This window comes from Oxyura jamaicensis, chromosome Z (genome assembly GCF_011077185.1).
Source record: "Oxyura jamaicensis isolate SHBP4307 breed ruddy duck chromosome Z, BPBGC_Ojam_1.0, whole genome shotgun sequence".
Classification (NCBI taxonomy): Eukaryota; Metazoa; Chordata; class Aves; order Anseriformes; family Anatidae; genus Oxyura; species Oxyura jamaicensis.
This window is the reverse complement of record NC_048926.1, coordinates 82,439,902-82,456,531: the sequence shown is the minus strand read 5'-3', so window position 1 is coordinate 82,456,531 and position 16,630 is coordinate 82,439,902. Positions and strand designations below refer to the sequence as shown.

Here is a 16,630-nt window from a genome sequence, read left to right as displayed (position 1 = left end):
GCATCGAGGTGCTGAAGGGTGTCCAGAGTAGGGCAATGAGGCTGGTGAAGGCTCTAGAGAACAAGGCTGGTGAGGAGCAGTTGAGGGAGCTGCAGTTGTTGAGCCTGGAGAAAAGGAGGCTTGGGAGGCCTTACCACTCTCTACAACTACCTCAGAGCAGGTTGTTGCAGGGTGGGGGCTATCTGATGGGAAATGGTCCGTTGCCTGGATCTCCCTCCCAGAATGGAAGCTGGCCAAAGGATGTCTGGAAAGCCTTTGGATTCTGGAAGTATTCCTGCTTTTGTACAGAGATTATTCACATTTTTCAGTTAGATGAGCTCCCTCTTGGAATCCCCTCTTGGCAAGGGACGATGAGTAAGTGTCTGGGTAATGGCAGGATTATTTTTTTGACAGCATTTGAATGCCCATCATTGGCCTTCCTGATTTTACAGCAGAGGACAGCTAAGGTATCTGAATATAAGGGAATGAAGGCTGGTTTGGTAGCTTGCTTCAGAAAATGTATTAATGCTGAGGAGACTAAACTATGTATAATGGCACAATTCATGTCTTGAATAGGCAGTGGTGTAAACATTCAAATAAAGCATAAAAGCAATCTTTAAATACTACATTGTTCTCTTAATTTTTCTTCATAATACATGCAAATAAATTCAGTCTGGGGCTTACTATGATATTGTGCCTGTCGCTGTCAGTGGCCACTGCAGGACACACGTTCAATTGGCTGGGTCTTACCTAGAAGAAAGACTTCCACAGAGTTCCTCGATCTCACTGAATTTGTCCGCCAGTATCTCCTGCTCATACCTCAACCCTGTAAAACATTGTCACGCCAAAGAATGAATTCCTCTGTTCAAGCAGTCCAAGACAAGGGTCTGTCCTGGCAGTGGTCATTTAAACATCAGCGTGTACTTTGGAGGTTCTCTCGTACAGCAGTTACTCTCACTTAGGTGCTCAGTTTTACCACCCCCACTGCTTTTGCGTTACGTGGTTGCACCTGACCCTTGCGGACTGCTGAAAATAACAAGCGTGACGCTCGGCTTCACAGCCACCAGCTGCTTGTCCAGGGTGACTGCTTTTCTCTGCCCGTTCCTTGCTGTGCTCCAGTGGTCCAGGCTCTGTTCCTCCAGACTCGTGGCTGATGAACGTGGAAATCACTGTGCTGGTGTGAAATCCTGTGTCCTCTTCAGCAGAGCTGGTGGGAGCCTCCTTGTTTTACATCAGTACCATCAGCCAAATAACCACCAAAACAGGTCACTTAAAAGCGATTGCCTGCTCTTTATGCCAGTCTTGAACAAGAAATACTTCTTCTTAGCAAAAAATAATTGTGAAAGCCTGTATAATTATATTTTTTTATTTGTTTCTGGTAGAATATGTTGTTCATTAGAGCTTGTAATTATGGTTGTTATTGAAACAGCAGTAATATCATCAAAGAAAGAGATGCTGCCAGCACACCTGCAGTAGCATTTCCCAGAAGGCGCTACTTCCCTTCAGAAAAATACAAGTAAATCATACCTGTTTGTTTGTTTAAAGCAGTGTTATAACCTTTGAGGGTTTTAGACTGTTTTTAACACGGAGTGATTGGTGAAAACACTTTCAATCTTGTCTTTGAACAAGATGTTTGCTAAACCAGTTACTCTTGCATAAAATGAATTTCTCCCAAGGAACAGTGTTTTCTTTCTGATATCACAGGGAGTCAGGAAGAATGAGGTACGTATGTAAGAAAAAACTGACATTTTCAATGGCTGGCACAACAGAGTGATCCACAGCTGCAGCAGGTGCTGCTCTTGAAGAAATTCCAAGACACAATACCTGAAATGTGCTTCTGTCACTTGGGTAGTCTTATTTGCAAGTTCATGTGTATTTCTTAATGCACTTGGGGAATCTAATGGAAGTGCTTGGGTAGCAGTTCACTTACACTTAAGTATTCCTCGTATCATTGGAGAGGTCACAATAACCTTTTGAATACTTAGTCAGCATCCTTCAGTGTTACAATAACAGCACCAATATCAGAATATTTATAAAGCTCTCAGAAATTGTACAGACCAACAAACTAATCTGACTTTTGACTGTTTAATAAATCAAAGGTTTTCAGCGGCAAAGTAAATCCTGTTGATTTCTGCTAAGTCATTTGGAAACTTTCCAGCCAATTAAAATGCTTAGAAGCCCATTTCCTTTCTACTTACCCCCACAGCTACAAACCTGTCCTTGGTCAGCAGAGGTCTTGTTAGAAGCTTCCCAAATGCTTTCTGGTTCTGGTGGGCAGGTGTGTAGTAATACGTAAGGCTTGTGAATCAAACTGTATTGATGAATATGTCAGATACCCTCTGAGGCGTGAAGTACAGGTCTTTAACTCTAGCCAGCTTTGATAACTAATTAATGAACACCTCCCTATAGCTTTTATTGCTATCAGAGTATGGTTCATTAAGCATCAAGAGAAAATTAAGTACAGAATTCAGCATGGAGAATTCTTTCCATAGGACGGAACAAGCAGTACAGGACACACGAGGTGAAGTTAAAAGTATTTCCAAGCACAGGCTTTTCTCTTTCTTGTGTGTGCATTTTTATTTTTTTTTTTTGGCTGCGCCTCACAACAGGCAGGCTTAGCACACTGCCAGCTGCCTTTCTCCCCTCCTTTCTCACTCTCAAGAATTTTTTTGTGTTATTATGCAGCACCCCGCTCTGCTTTTATACAGGATGAAAGTTGGGGGAAACAGCACACTGCTGCTTTCAGAGATACAGACCTAAGAACTTTTATTCACCCTTGCCAGAATCCTTCCAGAGCTGAACAATAACAAAGAGTAAATTAAGCAGTTGGGGCCCATTATGGGTTGTTGCCATCCTGGACTTTTTCTCCATGCGTCACTGTACACCCAGACAGTGCACCGCTGGACAGAGCACCACACTGTTGTGTTGCTGAAGAGCTGCATTGGGTGGGACTATACAAAACACGACTCCCTGAAGTAGAAGAGGGCCTTTCTATCACTGAGCCCAAGGTTGTTTATGAGGCTACAGTGCTGTGTGAGTGGTTAGCATGGGGGCACACGCCAGGGCCCACACTGAGCCCATGCCCAATAACGCACAGGCCGTGCCACCTCCTGCTGCCAGTGCTGGGACCCACCAGCAAACGCCTGCAAAGACAAAGGCTTGAAGGTGATGGGCAAGGGCAATGTGTTGACGGACCATGGCAGTTTGCAGAGATAGTGAGCATCTTCATACCAGGGGACGGGGGAGCCCTTGTAGAAACACAGGGCAGTCAGTTGAGCAGATCCACTGCTTGTGTCACTGTTGACTCTGGACCTCATCAAAGGAGCTCAGACCTTCTCCTGAGCAAGCCTGGCCAGCACAGGGCCAGCACGAGGGGACACACACCTGGCTCAGCCTGTTGGCAGTCTGTGAACACCAAACAACGAGAAAACAGAGCTTTGATGACAGCAACAGGCTTGAGCTGGCTCCAACCCTCCTGATGGCTGGGGAGGCACAGTGTGGTGACAGTAAGCATCCAGAGACTGGTGATGGGTGTTGCGTGTGTGTTGTGACCCCAGCCAAAACACCAAAGACCTAAAAATAAATAAATAAATAAATAAAATGAATAAAATCCATGTCATACATGGAGGGTTCACTGTTTAGATAATCTAAAATAACCTGGTCAGAGTACTGGACTCCAGCAGGAACTGGCCAGGAGATAGCATGGGAGCCTGCATGGCTGGAAACAGGGTGTGCACGTGCACACATCCCCACACACTGCTTCACCTTGGGATGAAGACAGTTTCTCAACCTTGTCTCAAGCTGCAAGCCACCAGTTCTTACCAAGCTTACTCTGGGCTGAAGATGGCTCATCCAGAGCCACAAGCTCCTGGGTTACGTTTACTGGTAGTGCCATGGAGTAAGTGGGGGTTTCCTGTGCCAGCGAGGCCAACAGAGCTGCTCCGATCTCAGCTTCTGAGTAAATGCAGAATGGAGACGTCTGCAGAGCAGCCTAGGTGCCGGTGCAGAGGAAATCACTGCTGGCAGAGCTGTCACCTGCATCTGGTGGTTGCAGGTACCGGGAGAACGGGAGGGGATGGGACCCCCACAGGGCCAACCTGTGCTCCTCAAATGGCCACGCTGCTGCCAGGCAGTGCAAGGCAAGTCTGATTGCTCCTCTCAGCCCCAGCATAGGCTGTGCTTGCAGAGGCTTCACCACCCCTGTCATTTACATACATACATGTATATATGTGTATGTGTAAAGGTATTACCAGAAAATAATTTAAATGGAGCTGCCTTCATCACCACACAGGTGTTCATGGTTGGGGAGGACAAATTTGTAATTCACGGATGTGACCAGTGCTGTTGCTGCAAGACTAGGGACAGGGCAAGTCCTTGGTAGGGCCCCAGCAGAAACCTGGAGACCTTGTACTTTGTAACTGATGTTGCTGTGCTCATTTAACACTCTTTGCTGACGGCTGCAAAATGCAGCGTTCCTATACATTCAATCCTCACCATTTACTCTAAAAATGCTGGAAGCGTTTTTGTCCTTTGCTGCGCAGTGACCTTTTCAGAAGTACTCCGTAAGTGCTGGCTGCACAGGAGGGAGGGGAAACTCTGCTGGTCCGAAGTGCTCACAAAAGGTTGGATGTTGGCACTCACGTGCCGTGTGACAAGCTGTGACGATGGCCCCCAGATGGTCTGGCAGGTCATGGGCCAGTGCACTTCCATGCTGCAGGAGCCCAACGTGCTGCAGCCTCCTTGAGGTGCAAGCCCCTCTTCCCAAAACAGCCAGTGGGAACTTGATGCAGCCTAATGCTGTTCAGGCTCTCCCTTATTCCAGTGACCTAAAAAATTAAGATGTACATAATTCAATACCAAAAAAAAGTCCCCATGGGACAAACGCCCCTTTATTCAAAGCTGCACTATAGGTCAGGAAGCCAGAACACACACTCTTCCACAGTAGCTACTTTACATTATTTTACTAGTACCTAATTATTTTTCAGAAATTCAGTTTGTCACACTGGCATTATAAGTAACGTTTACTCTGCTCACGTTTCCCTAGAATTAGGGACTTCACAAAATGCTAAGAATAACTTGACTTTATTTACATTTTGCTGTGCAACTGCAAACATCCCCGAGGACAAGTCAGGCTGCATAGCAAGCACATTCACTAACAAACTGAACTCCTTTAATGGTTTCACGTAACTGTGCTCATAGCAGTGGTCTGCAGACCTGCTCAGCCACTCATTTTGGAGAGGCCAGCAGCAGTTTTCCTACACTGGCCACACAGGCACACCTTCTATGAGCCTCCTTTGAGGCTCTGCAGAGCAGCTCAGCATCCATCCACGGGCAGGCATGCGCTGCACTAAGCAGCTTAATACGACGTGCACCATGCTGCATCCCATTCCTGCCCCAAATAACGGGCACTGCACCACGGTGGCAGCTGGCAATGAGGGAACAAACACCCCTGTGAACACCCAATATGCACATGCATTCAAAGTGGCGTTTTTGAGAAATGTTTAAATACAAGTTAAACTCCTCCTTCTGCGGTCACACAATGGCATAGCCACCTTTCCTTTTTCTTATGGAAACTGTGTCATCTTGATTCGCTTTCCTCAGAGAGGGCATGATAAGTAGCACATCTCACTGATTGTTTCATCAGCTTGAGCATACATTACCAGGACGAACAGCGGGAGAGGTGCATTCCACTCCCCATTTGTGAGTGGGACAGACTACAGGAGAGAGCAAACCCCCTCCAAATCCCTGAAATGTGCTCATCGAAGCACACCTGAGACTTGGGACTTTTTTCCTTTGCATTACCGTGCATCACTACACGTCTGAAAAAAAAAATAAAGTAGAAAAAACGGGGAGGACAATTGAGGTTGGTTCACAACCCACTTCAGAGATCAGCAACTGCAGCCATGCCCAGAATTAACTATGGATACAAATGGCAAAGCTGGAGATGCCAGTGGAGCCATATAAGACTTTCTTTGTTCATTTTTACACACCTGAAAAACAGAAAAGTCATGCCTTGGCACTCATTTAGCTAGGTCTTTTAATACTGTGAGCTGGAAGCAGCTCCCTTGATGGCAGCAGTGGGCCTCTGCCTATTGCCTAATAACCTCTCTTTCCTGTTTCTGGATGAGAGCTTGGAGCTCGAGCACAGAACTGCTTGGCCCTCTCAAACTGACCCAAAGAGCCTGAATTGTATCTTCCCCACTTTACAACAGGTGTGGAGGAATCCCCTTCCCGAGTGAAAAAAAAACACACCACAGCCACTGCTTCTCTTTAATAGCTACGGTACAATTCTCTCACTGTGGATGTCATTGACGTGTTAGCTGCAGAGGAGAGGCACCAGACCCATCTGTCAAGCTTCTCCAGGCTGGAGGGCGATGCCACGTCCTGCACGGTGACCCCACAGAAGTGGCAGGCTCCGGGCCGTCACAGCAGCAGCTCATGGGGCATGCGCTCCCCCCGCAGACCGGCCAGCAGGTTGTCAGCAGCCAGCACCGACATGGTGGTTCGCGTGGCGTAGGTGGCACTCCCAACGTGTGGCAGAATCACTGCGCGGACAGGAAAGGTTTCTTATGCTCACTGACCTCGTAACACTTTCCTTTGCCCCAGCCCTCCCAGGGGTCTTTGCATGGGGTGGGCAAGCACAGTCATCCCTCAGCAGCCTCTCTGCAAGGAGCTGACACAAAACACACTGCTGCCAAGCACATCTGATAACTAACTAAGCTATCTGTGAAGACAGGCAGTCAAGAATGGGTCCTTCTTTCTACATTCAGGCTTGGTAATTCATGCATGGACAGAGCCAGTGGCAGATGTGAAACACACATTCCTTTGACAGAGAAACATGCAGTGAAATTCTCACGCTGTGGTCTCATTTACCACACACCTGTAGGAAGTTGCGCTCACCTACAGAAAAGAACCAACGCATACTGGAGCAAAAGACAAAAAAAAATGTTCAGGAAAAAAAAATGTTTTACAGGCTCCTCAGTGCAGGCAAACAGCCCCTACAGAATCTGCAGGGTTACAGTGCCGTAAAGGCAGGGATTTTTATCCACCTGTGTGACAAAGTTCACAGCACCCCAGAAGAGCTGAAGTTGGCAGGGACTCCCAGGTCCATCTGGCCCAGCCCCTGCTCTATCAGGGCCACACAGAGCAGGGTGCCCAGCACCATGTCCTGGTATGGTGAAACGGCTGCACTGCCGTCTCTGTTCACCTTATAATTCACAACACCTATGGGAAGTGCAGAAGCCCAAATACTTGACATGGAGCTGACTTGGGGGTGGGGTGAGGTTGTAATGCCACCTGTGGGGACATGTAGGTCCTTTCGTTCACAATCAAGAGCCAAACGTGAGTTCTCTGTTTGCTGTGGAAGCAATGTCAACACTTCCTCCTCTACTTATCCTGTGTTTTTCCAACTGCTGAAATTATTTGGCAGTTTTGGGTGAAAGCTGTCAGTCGTTTCAGAATCAAAGCCTCATTTCCACTTAAGAAACAAAACAAAACAAAAGGTACTTATTTTTGTCTTGGTTAGTGTTATTCAAAAACTCTACGGTCTCTGAAGTACCAAAAATATTTCCAGAAATATTTCTCTGCTTTTATCATTTCTCACATTACCTGCTATGGGATCTGAACAAAACACAGCAAAAATAGTGTTTACTAAAATGACAATCAAAGCAATAGCTATGAAATTCTGTTTCAAAATTGGACACCCAGTCATGGGCAAGTCCACATTTTCACCCTGACCTTCCTACACTTTTTTTTTATTATTATTACTTTCCACAGAACAGATTTTTCCTTACCCCCCCCAAAAAACCTTCCTTGGCAGAGGACACGCTGCTGCCTCCGACACCATCACACTGGATTTTGCCCCTTCAGATGAGGGCAGAGCACCAGATTTCATCCCTGGTTGATCAAACAAAGCGCTCGGGTATGCAAGAAGACCTTGGCTCCAGAGTTGCCCGCTGGCTCCAGAGCAGGGCAAATTGCCCAGGTGAAGCAGAGGCAGCCAGGTAGGAATAAACCTGACAAGTTAACAGCAATGACGCTGTGGACAACCGTCGTTACTTTTTGCCCAGAAACCAGCATTTCCTCTATGTTCCATCTCTGCCCCTTGGTTTACAAGCAAGTCTACCTTGCTTGTACCTGAGAGCAGTCCCTCTCAGTAACCAACGTGATCCATGTGCTTCCCTGTCTGAAGAAGCAGAGGAAAGCTACCAAACGAAAGCACAGGGGAAGGGCTGAGCAATCACTGAAGACCACACAAGGGAAGCCAGTGACCATGCCAAGGGCTGTCCCTAACTTCTCTCAGGCTACTGGCTAGCCTGGGGTGCCTGCAAGGACAGAGCTGCATGGAAGAGCTTACAGGACGCAGGAAACAGCCCCCAGCATAGACAGCTCCTTCTCTGACAAGGATATCTAGGAAAATGCTGAGGGCCACTAACATCCTGTAGCCCAGGGGCTGCTGCACTAAAACATAACACTGCCAGCATGGCAGCTCTCAGGAAAGCACTGGTGAAGTTAATAGTGATAAGTGATTGTCCCTGGTTTCAGGTGTTCCTGCAAAGAAACCTCTGCTCATCACCACGGCACAAGCACTTACTGGCTTCTTCAGCTGGGGTTCCCGGGTTTGCTGACACACATCGCACAACTTGGCACTTAATTAGCTGCGCTCCTGTGCATGCTGCTGAGCCTACCTACACCTTACAGCCCAGACTCAGAGTGCATGGGCTAGTCAGCCCTGCTGGAGCATTCCCAAGGCTCAGACTCCTCTAGGCAGACTCAGCACCATGCTTTTTAGCTGCACGGGAAGCTTATCTTACAGAGTTCTATGCCCAGGAGCTTACAGAAGACCAGAACTTGGCAGGGCACTGTCAGAGGTTTCACATTCCAGCACCTGCCAATATCAAACCCCTTCCTGAATTTTACCTTGTGTCTCAGTTCTTTGAACGCAGATCTATCAGGATTACATTATAAGACAAGCCAATCTCAACTGCTTTCTGGGGTATTAAAATACCACTCTTATGCTTGTTTTACATCACATTAATAAGTTCTTTTGCTTTAACAGCTCCCCTCACTACAAAATGGTTGCCTTCAATTTGCTTAAACACATGATTTTCCTGCCTGTGAAAGGCATTTCGCTTCTTGTTCACCATTCTCAGGCTTGCACAGACAGAAAATCCTTCTGAAACCAGCCAGCAGGTCCCTTGCCTTAGGCAGAGGTGGCACTCCAAGGAGCAGGTGGCCAGGAGAGGGACAGGGGAAGCCCCAGCTGCAGACACAGCAACTTACCGCAGTTCTTGAGGGAGAGCAGAGGGTGGTCAGTGGGCAGTGGCTCTGGCGTTGTGACATCCAGGCCCGCAGCTGCAATCTGGCCACTGACTAACGCATCATACAGGTCCTCCTGGTTCACCACAGCCCCCCTGGGAAAAGCAGAGAGAGGGGCTCACACCGGTCCCAAGATGTCAAACAAGACCCTGGGGTCATCCACCCCTCCGGGGCTGGACACAAGGCCCCGGGCAGGAGACAGAGGCTGTAGACCCCCCTAAGCAACTTATCCTGACTCTGGATGGATCCCGAGAAACCTTGAGATGGAGGGAGCAGGCCACAGTATGGACAAACTGTCCCTGTGGCTGCAGTCATGATGATTTCACACCCTGCATGGACTCCCAGACAAAGCACATCTCACCACTGATGGGATCCCTCTGCAGCCACAGCTGTCAGCAGGGTGCCAGGGTCATGCTGCCTGTGCCGGAGACTGGGATGCTGTTACCTGCTTGTGTTGATGAACACAGAGGTCTTCTTCATTCTGCTGAAGAAATCCTTGTTGCACATTCCCTGGGTGTCAGGAGTCAAAGCACATGTCACAACAACAAAGTCTGACTCTTCAGCCAGCCTCGTGAGTGGGACTGAGTGGAGAAACAAAGGTCACAGCTCTTGTCAGAGACTTCACCAGGATCTCTCAGCCACCCTCCTAATTCACAAGAATCACCAGCAAGCACATTTTGCTTTGGAAAAATGTTGTCAACCTTTCTCCGCCGAAGGAGAGACACAACGATGGGCAAACATCAAACAAACTACACAGAGACACATTCCTACAGATATTGTTGTAGTGTTTTGCTTCACTTTTAAATTATAATCAATCCAAAGGGATGTCTAGCAATGTTTTGGTCATTTGGACAAAAGGAGGCTCTAGAATGTATTTCATGTTTAGATAGCAAAATACTACAGTGACAGTTTATATCAACATTAAATCTCTCCCTACATTACCTACAGGTGTAACTCATGCGATTTCCACTCCTGGACCTGAATAGAGGAAAATGCAAGGGACTAGCAATGACTGTGCAAAAAAAGCACAAACTGGAAACGCACTGGCTTTGGGCTGAAAAATTAGCACTGGATGCAAGACTCAGGACTCCAACAGGCCTGCAGAGAAGTCCTGTTCCTGTTTACTAAGAAACACTGCTAGGCTCTGTTGGACTATGCACTCATTTTAAAGCAGAAGGTTAAAGCCCGTGTTTGTTTCCAGCACCCAACATCTACTATCAGCAATAATCTCCAGTCAGTCCCAGCCCATCCCCCCAAGACTCACTGTTTCTCTCACGTCATTTATATTTCTTACCAAACTCGGCTTGAAACTCTGCAGCACTCTCCGGTTTTGGGTGACTTCCAGTATACAGAAAGTTCTTGACCCCAAATGGCTTTAGACGGCGCGCAACTGCCTGTCCTAGAAATGAGAGAGAAGACCTTCTACCTGGTGTGCGGATGCCTGCAGAGGGGCACACAGCACAGTGACTAGCACCTGGCCACAGGGGTCACACAAGCCCCGCTGCTGCACCATGCTATGCATCTGCTGGCAAGCATGCATGTGGTTTAGCTGGAAGGAAAGAATATGTATCTTGCTACGGGGCTGCTGTGGCATCCCTGGTTGGGATTGCTCCTGTGAGGCTTGTTTCCCAGTGGGGTGAGTGGTAGGTGTCTCCTGCTGCTCCTCAAGGGAGCAGGAACAAACTCTCAGCCACAGGATAATAAACCTGAAGCTACCCTTGAGAGCAAACCAAAAAGCGAGGAAAGAAATAGCCATCAGCTGACAAAGTCAACAACTGATCAGATGAGAAGCACATTGTACTGGGCTTCGTCAAGGGTATTTGTTTAAGTGAAAACCAAGAGGACAATGTCCAGTTTGCTGTGGCATTCAGGTACAGTGGATGCATGTGAATAATTAAAACTTTAAGGTCTAAGCCTGATGGGTCAAGATCACCGCTCAGAGAAGCTCTACTGGGCCCTCCTGGTTGTTCTAACAGATTTTAAATAAGTGAGCATGGCACAAAACCAAAAGCACCCTGCTGCGAGCAGAGGCACACAAACCTTGCACATGACATGCACTTACCTATTCTTCCCAGACCTATGATGCCCACCGTACTATTAGACAGACCATAGCCACACATCCACAAAGGCTTCCATGTTGTCCAGCCACCACTAGCAGAGAGAGTCAGGTGGAAACGTTAAGAAAGCAGCAGAGAGCCTATGTAGCCCAGCCCAGCACCGTGGCGAGTACACCACAAACCATAAGCACTGCAGCAGGCTAGTCCCTCTGGATGATCTTACAGCCAGAGGTTCCTGCTTCAAGCTAACTCTGTGGTCTCCTGCACAAATGTGCTCAAACCTTGGGTATGCAGCAGCTGCCTCAGAACTGGTTGAACTTAGCACACTACTAAGCAGAGCCTCGGACCAGTCACCGGGCAGTGAACTCTGGTCAGATCTCCAGGGGTCCAGAGCTGATTCAGTGGTTGTCACCCCTGATCCCCTATCTACAGCACGCATAGGGGTGTTCAGAAGGGACTTCTGTCCCTTTTGCAGCCCTTGAATAACATGCCTCCAAAAAATCACAGGACAAAAAATCACACTAGCCAGCAAGGTTTTCCACCAGCTTGGTGACACTCTGGCTTAAGCCCCATTTCATTTGTCCAGTGCTGGGATTTTTTTTTTTCACTTTGTCCAGCTCCCGCAATGTTTGCCTCTGGGGCTGGTGGACTCAGAAGCCAGCCCTTGCTCTAGCCCACAGCCACAAATACTCACTTCTTCACCTGCTCTATTGCCTCCGGCAGCCGGCGGCACGTAGCCAGAAGCAACGCCACGGAGAGCTCTGCGGTGGCGTCGGTCAGGACATCGGGGGTGTACCCGACACGGATCCCCCTGAAAGGAAAGCACAGCGCTCAGGTCTCCAGATCCAGCAGTGCTGACTTTGGCGTGCTACCTGTAAATTGCGGGGACAGCTGCTGATGTAACTCTTTCCTAGGTTCTTATGGTACTGTGCAGGGAAGGACATCCCCTTTGACTCCTCCTCACCCCTTTGCTCTAAGACCCCTCTGACTGGGGCCCTGGCCCAGCACGAAGGCAGTGCGCTCCACAAACCCCTTCCAGCACCGACCTCTGTGAAAAGCCACCCCTGAGGTCCACCTGCGGATCTTCGTGTTGGGTGGAGGATGAGCTCCGTGGTTCATCGTCTTTCTCTGCCTCCTTTCTTCCAGCCGGACCCCCTGATTATACCCCCCCCCCCCGCCCCCCAGCTGAAGAGCGCCGAAGGTTACCGCTTTTTAATTTCATCCAAGGCGAGGTGGTCGAAGCCCACGGACATGGTGCTGATAACTTTCAGGCCGGGCCCTGCAAGACACCGTGTCAGAGCCGCCCCCCACTCCCGCCCCCGCCACCCCTCGCCCCCTGCCCGGCGACCCACCCGCGGCGTCCAGCACCTCGCGGTCGATGCGGTCCGAGAGCAGGCAGAGCAGCCCCTGCTTCCCCGACACCCCCGCCAGCAGCTGCGGCCGCGGGACGGGCTCCTCCGAGTCCCACTGCTGGACGCGGCACCTGCGGAGGACGCGGCCGTCAGGAGCCGAGCTCACGGGGCTGCAGCCTCCCTGCCCTGCCCGGCGCGGCCCTGCCCGGCCCGCCGCCCTCACCCGCCGGCCTCCGCCAGGACCCGCAGCCCCTCGGCCGGGATCCGCCGCGTCACGAACACCGCCATGGCCCGGCGCATCGCCCGCCCGCCCGCCCGCCGCAGCGCCCCCGGGCGGCCCGGCCCGGCCCCGGCTGGCGGCTCGGAGCCGGCCCTTGGCAGGCCCCGGGCTGGGTTGTGGAGGGGCTGCTCGGCCGGACCGGGCCGGGCCTCGGGGCGCTCCTGCTGCTCCGGGCGGTTTTGTCAGCGCTCCGGACACAAAGAGGGGCCTGGAGCAGCTGTTTAACCCGGTGTCGGAAGGCCCGGTGTTAAGAAGACTGCAGCCGGAATTTTCTGAGGGAAAACAAACCCTGGAAGAACTGCTGGGATGATAAAAATGTCAGGGGTGTCATTTCTGTCATGTGCTCGTTGTACAAATGCAAATACGCGAGAGATCTCTGCTGCTGATTGTGTAGCCCGTGAGATAATTTTAATGAGCCCTCTGCCCCCCTCACCAGAGCAAGAACACCTTAAAAAAGGTCACTTCTGGGAGGAGGCAGCGGGGAGCCGGGGCTGTGCCCTCATGCTCTTGTGGGGATGCGGATCCAATGCAGTGCACACACAGAGCACCAGTGAGAGGCTACTACCAGCTGTGGTAAGCTAAGACACCAAACTGTCCGCCACTTAGTGACGTGGATGACAATTTCATATCTTCGTAAAAGTAGGACTGCTGGTAATGTCTTATAATGTGTGTTGCTGTATAACATTGTCACCAATCAGCCAAGGGCCTGGTAATCTAAGGAAGTAAGCTGGGGTGGAAACTACATCAACCACCCAACATGGCTCTGTGGCATGGCTTTGTGCCAATGCCATTCATTTTTGGCTGATGATAACCTATTCTGCTTTTGATGGGAGATGGTGGACTTCTGTTCTTGCTTACAGTGTGCCTGATCCTCCCACATTCTGTTTTGCTGTGGTCACCCAGCAAGCTCCCTGATCAAAACTGTCTTCCAAGCTATACTCTTCCACGTGTAGCTTGTCAGACATCACTTCTTTCTCTGCTGGCCACGGAGGCACGTAGGAGCCATGGTGATATACCCAGCTGCGTCCCAGCCTGTATGTCTAAGCTGAGTGCATCTAACCCAAAACAGGGCTGTGAATTTGCTAGCTGAGAGGAACAAACAACTCTGCTTGCAGCTCTAGGAACACCATTTATCCCCTGCAAGGCTTTCTGCTCACTTTCTTGAAGAAATGCTACAGAGCACCCCAGCTCTGACACATCACCCACACAGCCATGGAATAGGCTGAGGTGGCTGCCCAAGTTTCATTGGTATTGCCACAACTAGCAGAGACTTGGTGCTAGATATATTGGGTAGTGTTTTAGGATAGGATTTTCCATCTCTGAGTCTCCAGTGACTACTTTGGGAGGTCTCCAATGTCTAGAGATTAGTACTAAATCCTCTCCCAGTGCTGAAGACAGACTTTGCTTTTTAAACTGCAGTAGCCAGACCCTTACCTTGTGGGATATCAATTTGCTGGAGATCTGATCTGAATTTGCTTTATGACAATAAAATTACCACAGGTATGTTAACAGTGGGTGTGTGCAGGGCAGGGGGTAGGGGACAGAAAATAAGACATGTTCTTGTACAAAAAGGTCAAGTAAAACAGGTGTACCACCTTTGGGAATGAACATGGTGTCAAAACAGTGAAGATAATGCATCAATGGACAGAGGGCAAATGGGGTTAACACCCCAGAATGTGTAACTGGGTTGCCTTCTGCTGCTACACAGTAGGTGCTCCACAGGTATGTACCAGCAAATGTGAATGATTTACAGCATGCACTCACCACAGTTTTTAAGTTTAAAGGGATGACAATCTGCATGCAGAGGTTGAAGCATTGGGACACCCCAACTGACAGCTGTGGTGTGACCACTGGGCAAAGCCTGGACTTGGTCACTGTGCTTCACTGCATCTCCCATGGTGGGAAAACAAAGGATCTGTCAGCCTCTGGGCTCCTCCCCTACATCACGGCCCTAGGAGATGCGAGCTGTCATTATCTGATGAAAGCTTTAACAAGAGGCCTAAAGAAAGTCAGTGTGTAACCACCTGATCTTAATGGGAGTTTTATAGTAAACTCAGAGGCCAGGGACTTACAGTGCTTTTCTCTGGCACAAATCATCTGTGCTATATGAGGTATCAGCTTATCTAATAAGACTGTACTCTACCTGTGGGATTTTCCTTTATCATGATGCACACCTTCTCCCACCATCAGGATGCTGTCAGATTATGGCAGCAGAGGCCATTTTATTTTTTCATAATTGCTTGAATTTTTTATTTTTTATTTTATTTTTGTTACATTGCGCTGGGTTGTCATTAGTGCTGACATCTTATCTGGCAAAAACATTTCTCTGAAGTGCCCTGGCTTGACACCACCGTCCTGGGCCACCAGTTTCACCACAGGTACAGAGTGACTTCTGGGACTTGGCCATCAAATGCTTCCAGGACATGGTGTAGGATGTCTCAAAATCTCACTGCTTGATGGCAGAAGCTTGTGGTAACAAGCTCCAGGCAACAACAAGGCAGCATGTGCTTCCCTGCAGGTGATGGTCAGCTTCAGCAGGAGGTGTTTCACTTGCAGACTGCTCTGTGCTCCTTTGGATAAAGCCATTGTTCAATTTGGGGACAAAATCCTTTTGTGTCATGAGGGCTGGCCACTGTCTAGCTCTACATGCGTGTTAGCTTCCCGAATCACAGCCCACAGTGGTGAGATGCCTGTTGCTTTTGGAAATGTGTTCTCTCCTCAGTCCCTTTGGGATGGAAGGAACCACAAAATGGAAGCGCTGCACTTTTTTTTTTTTAATATTATTTTATTATTATTATAATTATTATTATAACTGTTTTAAAAGATGGCTATATATCTGAAACAAAAACTTTTCCAGCATTTTTTTTTTTCCCCTGGAGGAGATCTGAAGTTTTCCTGGAGTAACAGTGAAATCTGAAAATAAGAACATTTTGGCCAGATCTTTTGTAACAGGAAATGGCATGAATATATATCTATGAACAAATACATAGGGAATGAAAAAAATACATATATATGTATACAAAAATATAAAGGTTTTAGAGTTGAAGAGCTTTGAAAATGGCATTTTGCCTGTCTTAATTCCAAAACTCATAGGTTTTGGACCAGCCTTGGTTCTACTGAAATACCTGAGGTATCTATTCTACCTCATCGGTAGAAGCCCTGCCACTTCAATACCTTCTCAGAGCACTGTTTGTACGTTTCTGCCTCTGTCTTTGAGGTATGTTGGTCCACCTAAAGAGGTGGAAATGTCCACCTGAGTACCCCAGGAGACTGATGGGGTCTTAGGAGTGCATGTCAGTGCAGGGCAAAAACAGTCACAGGCTTTCGGGATGGAAAGGTGATGTCCTTTGAAATACGGGTCACCCCCTGACAGAGCTTACATCTCTCCAGAGAATACAGGCCTGCGGAGATCTGACGGCTCCTTGCAAGGTGTCAGCAGATTGGCCAGGTCGCTGTCCTGGCCCAGCGACAAGCTGGGGGCTTGGGGGAGAAGCTGTGGCTCCCCAGGAGGTGCTGGGAGTGAGAAATAATTTATTGGAGTGTTACAGGAACCCAAACTAGAAAAGCACCTCCCAGAGGGCTGCTGCTGGGACCAGCAGACTCAGACCGGGTCCTGCTATTGCAAGTCAGACGGTGGTGGAGTA

At 48.9% G+C, this 16,630-nt stretch overlaps 1 protein-coding gene and 1 long non-coding RNA gene across 2 annotated transcripts in view; one reads left to right on the top strand and one right to left on the bottom strand.

The window, feature by feature from the left end:
- The window catches only part of LOC118156738, a 1,269-nt gene extending 664 nt beyond the window's left edge, over window positions 1-605 (top strand). Inside the window, exon 2 of the long non-coding RNA XR_004746411.1 lies at window positions 9-605. This is a non-coding gene — a long non-coding RNA (uncharacterized LOC118156738). The remainder of the gene's footprint in view (window positions 1-8) is intronic.
- A 5,629-nt stretch (window positions 606-6,234) lies between these two features.
- GRHPR (glyoxylate and hydroxypyruvate reductase) lies at window positions 6,235-13,079 on the bottom strand. Its single transcript, XM_035310926.1, has 9 exons — window positions 12,930-13,079; window positions 12,707-12,837; window positions 12,561-12,633; window positions 12,049-12,165; window positions 11,360-11,448; window positions 10,592-10,696; window positions 9,743-9,878; window positions 9,262-9,392; window positions 6,235-6,524 (listed from the first exon to the last, which is right to left on the bottom strand). The coding sequence occupies exons 1-9, from the start codon at window positions 13,004-13,006 to the stop codon at window positions 6,403-6,405; spliced, it is 981 nt and encodes a 326-aa protein (XP_035166817.1). The 5' UTR covers window positions 13,007-13,079; the 3' UTR covers window positions 6,235-6,402.
- Between the last annotated feature and the right edge of the window lie 3,551 nt (window positions 13,080-16,630).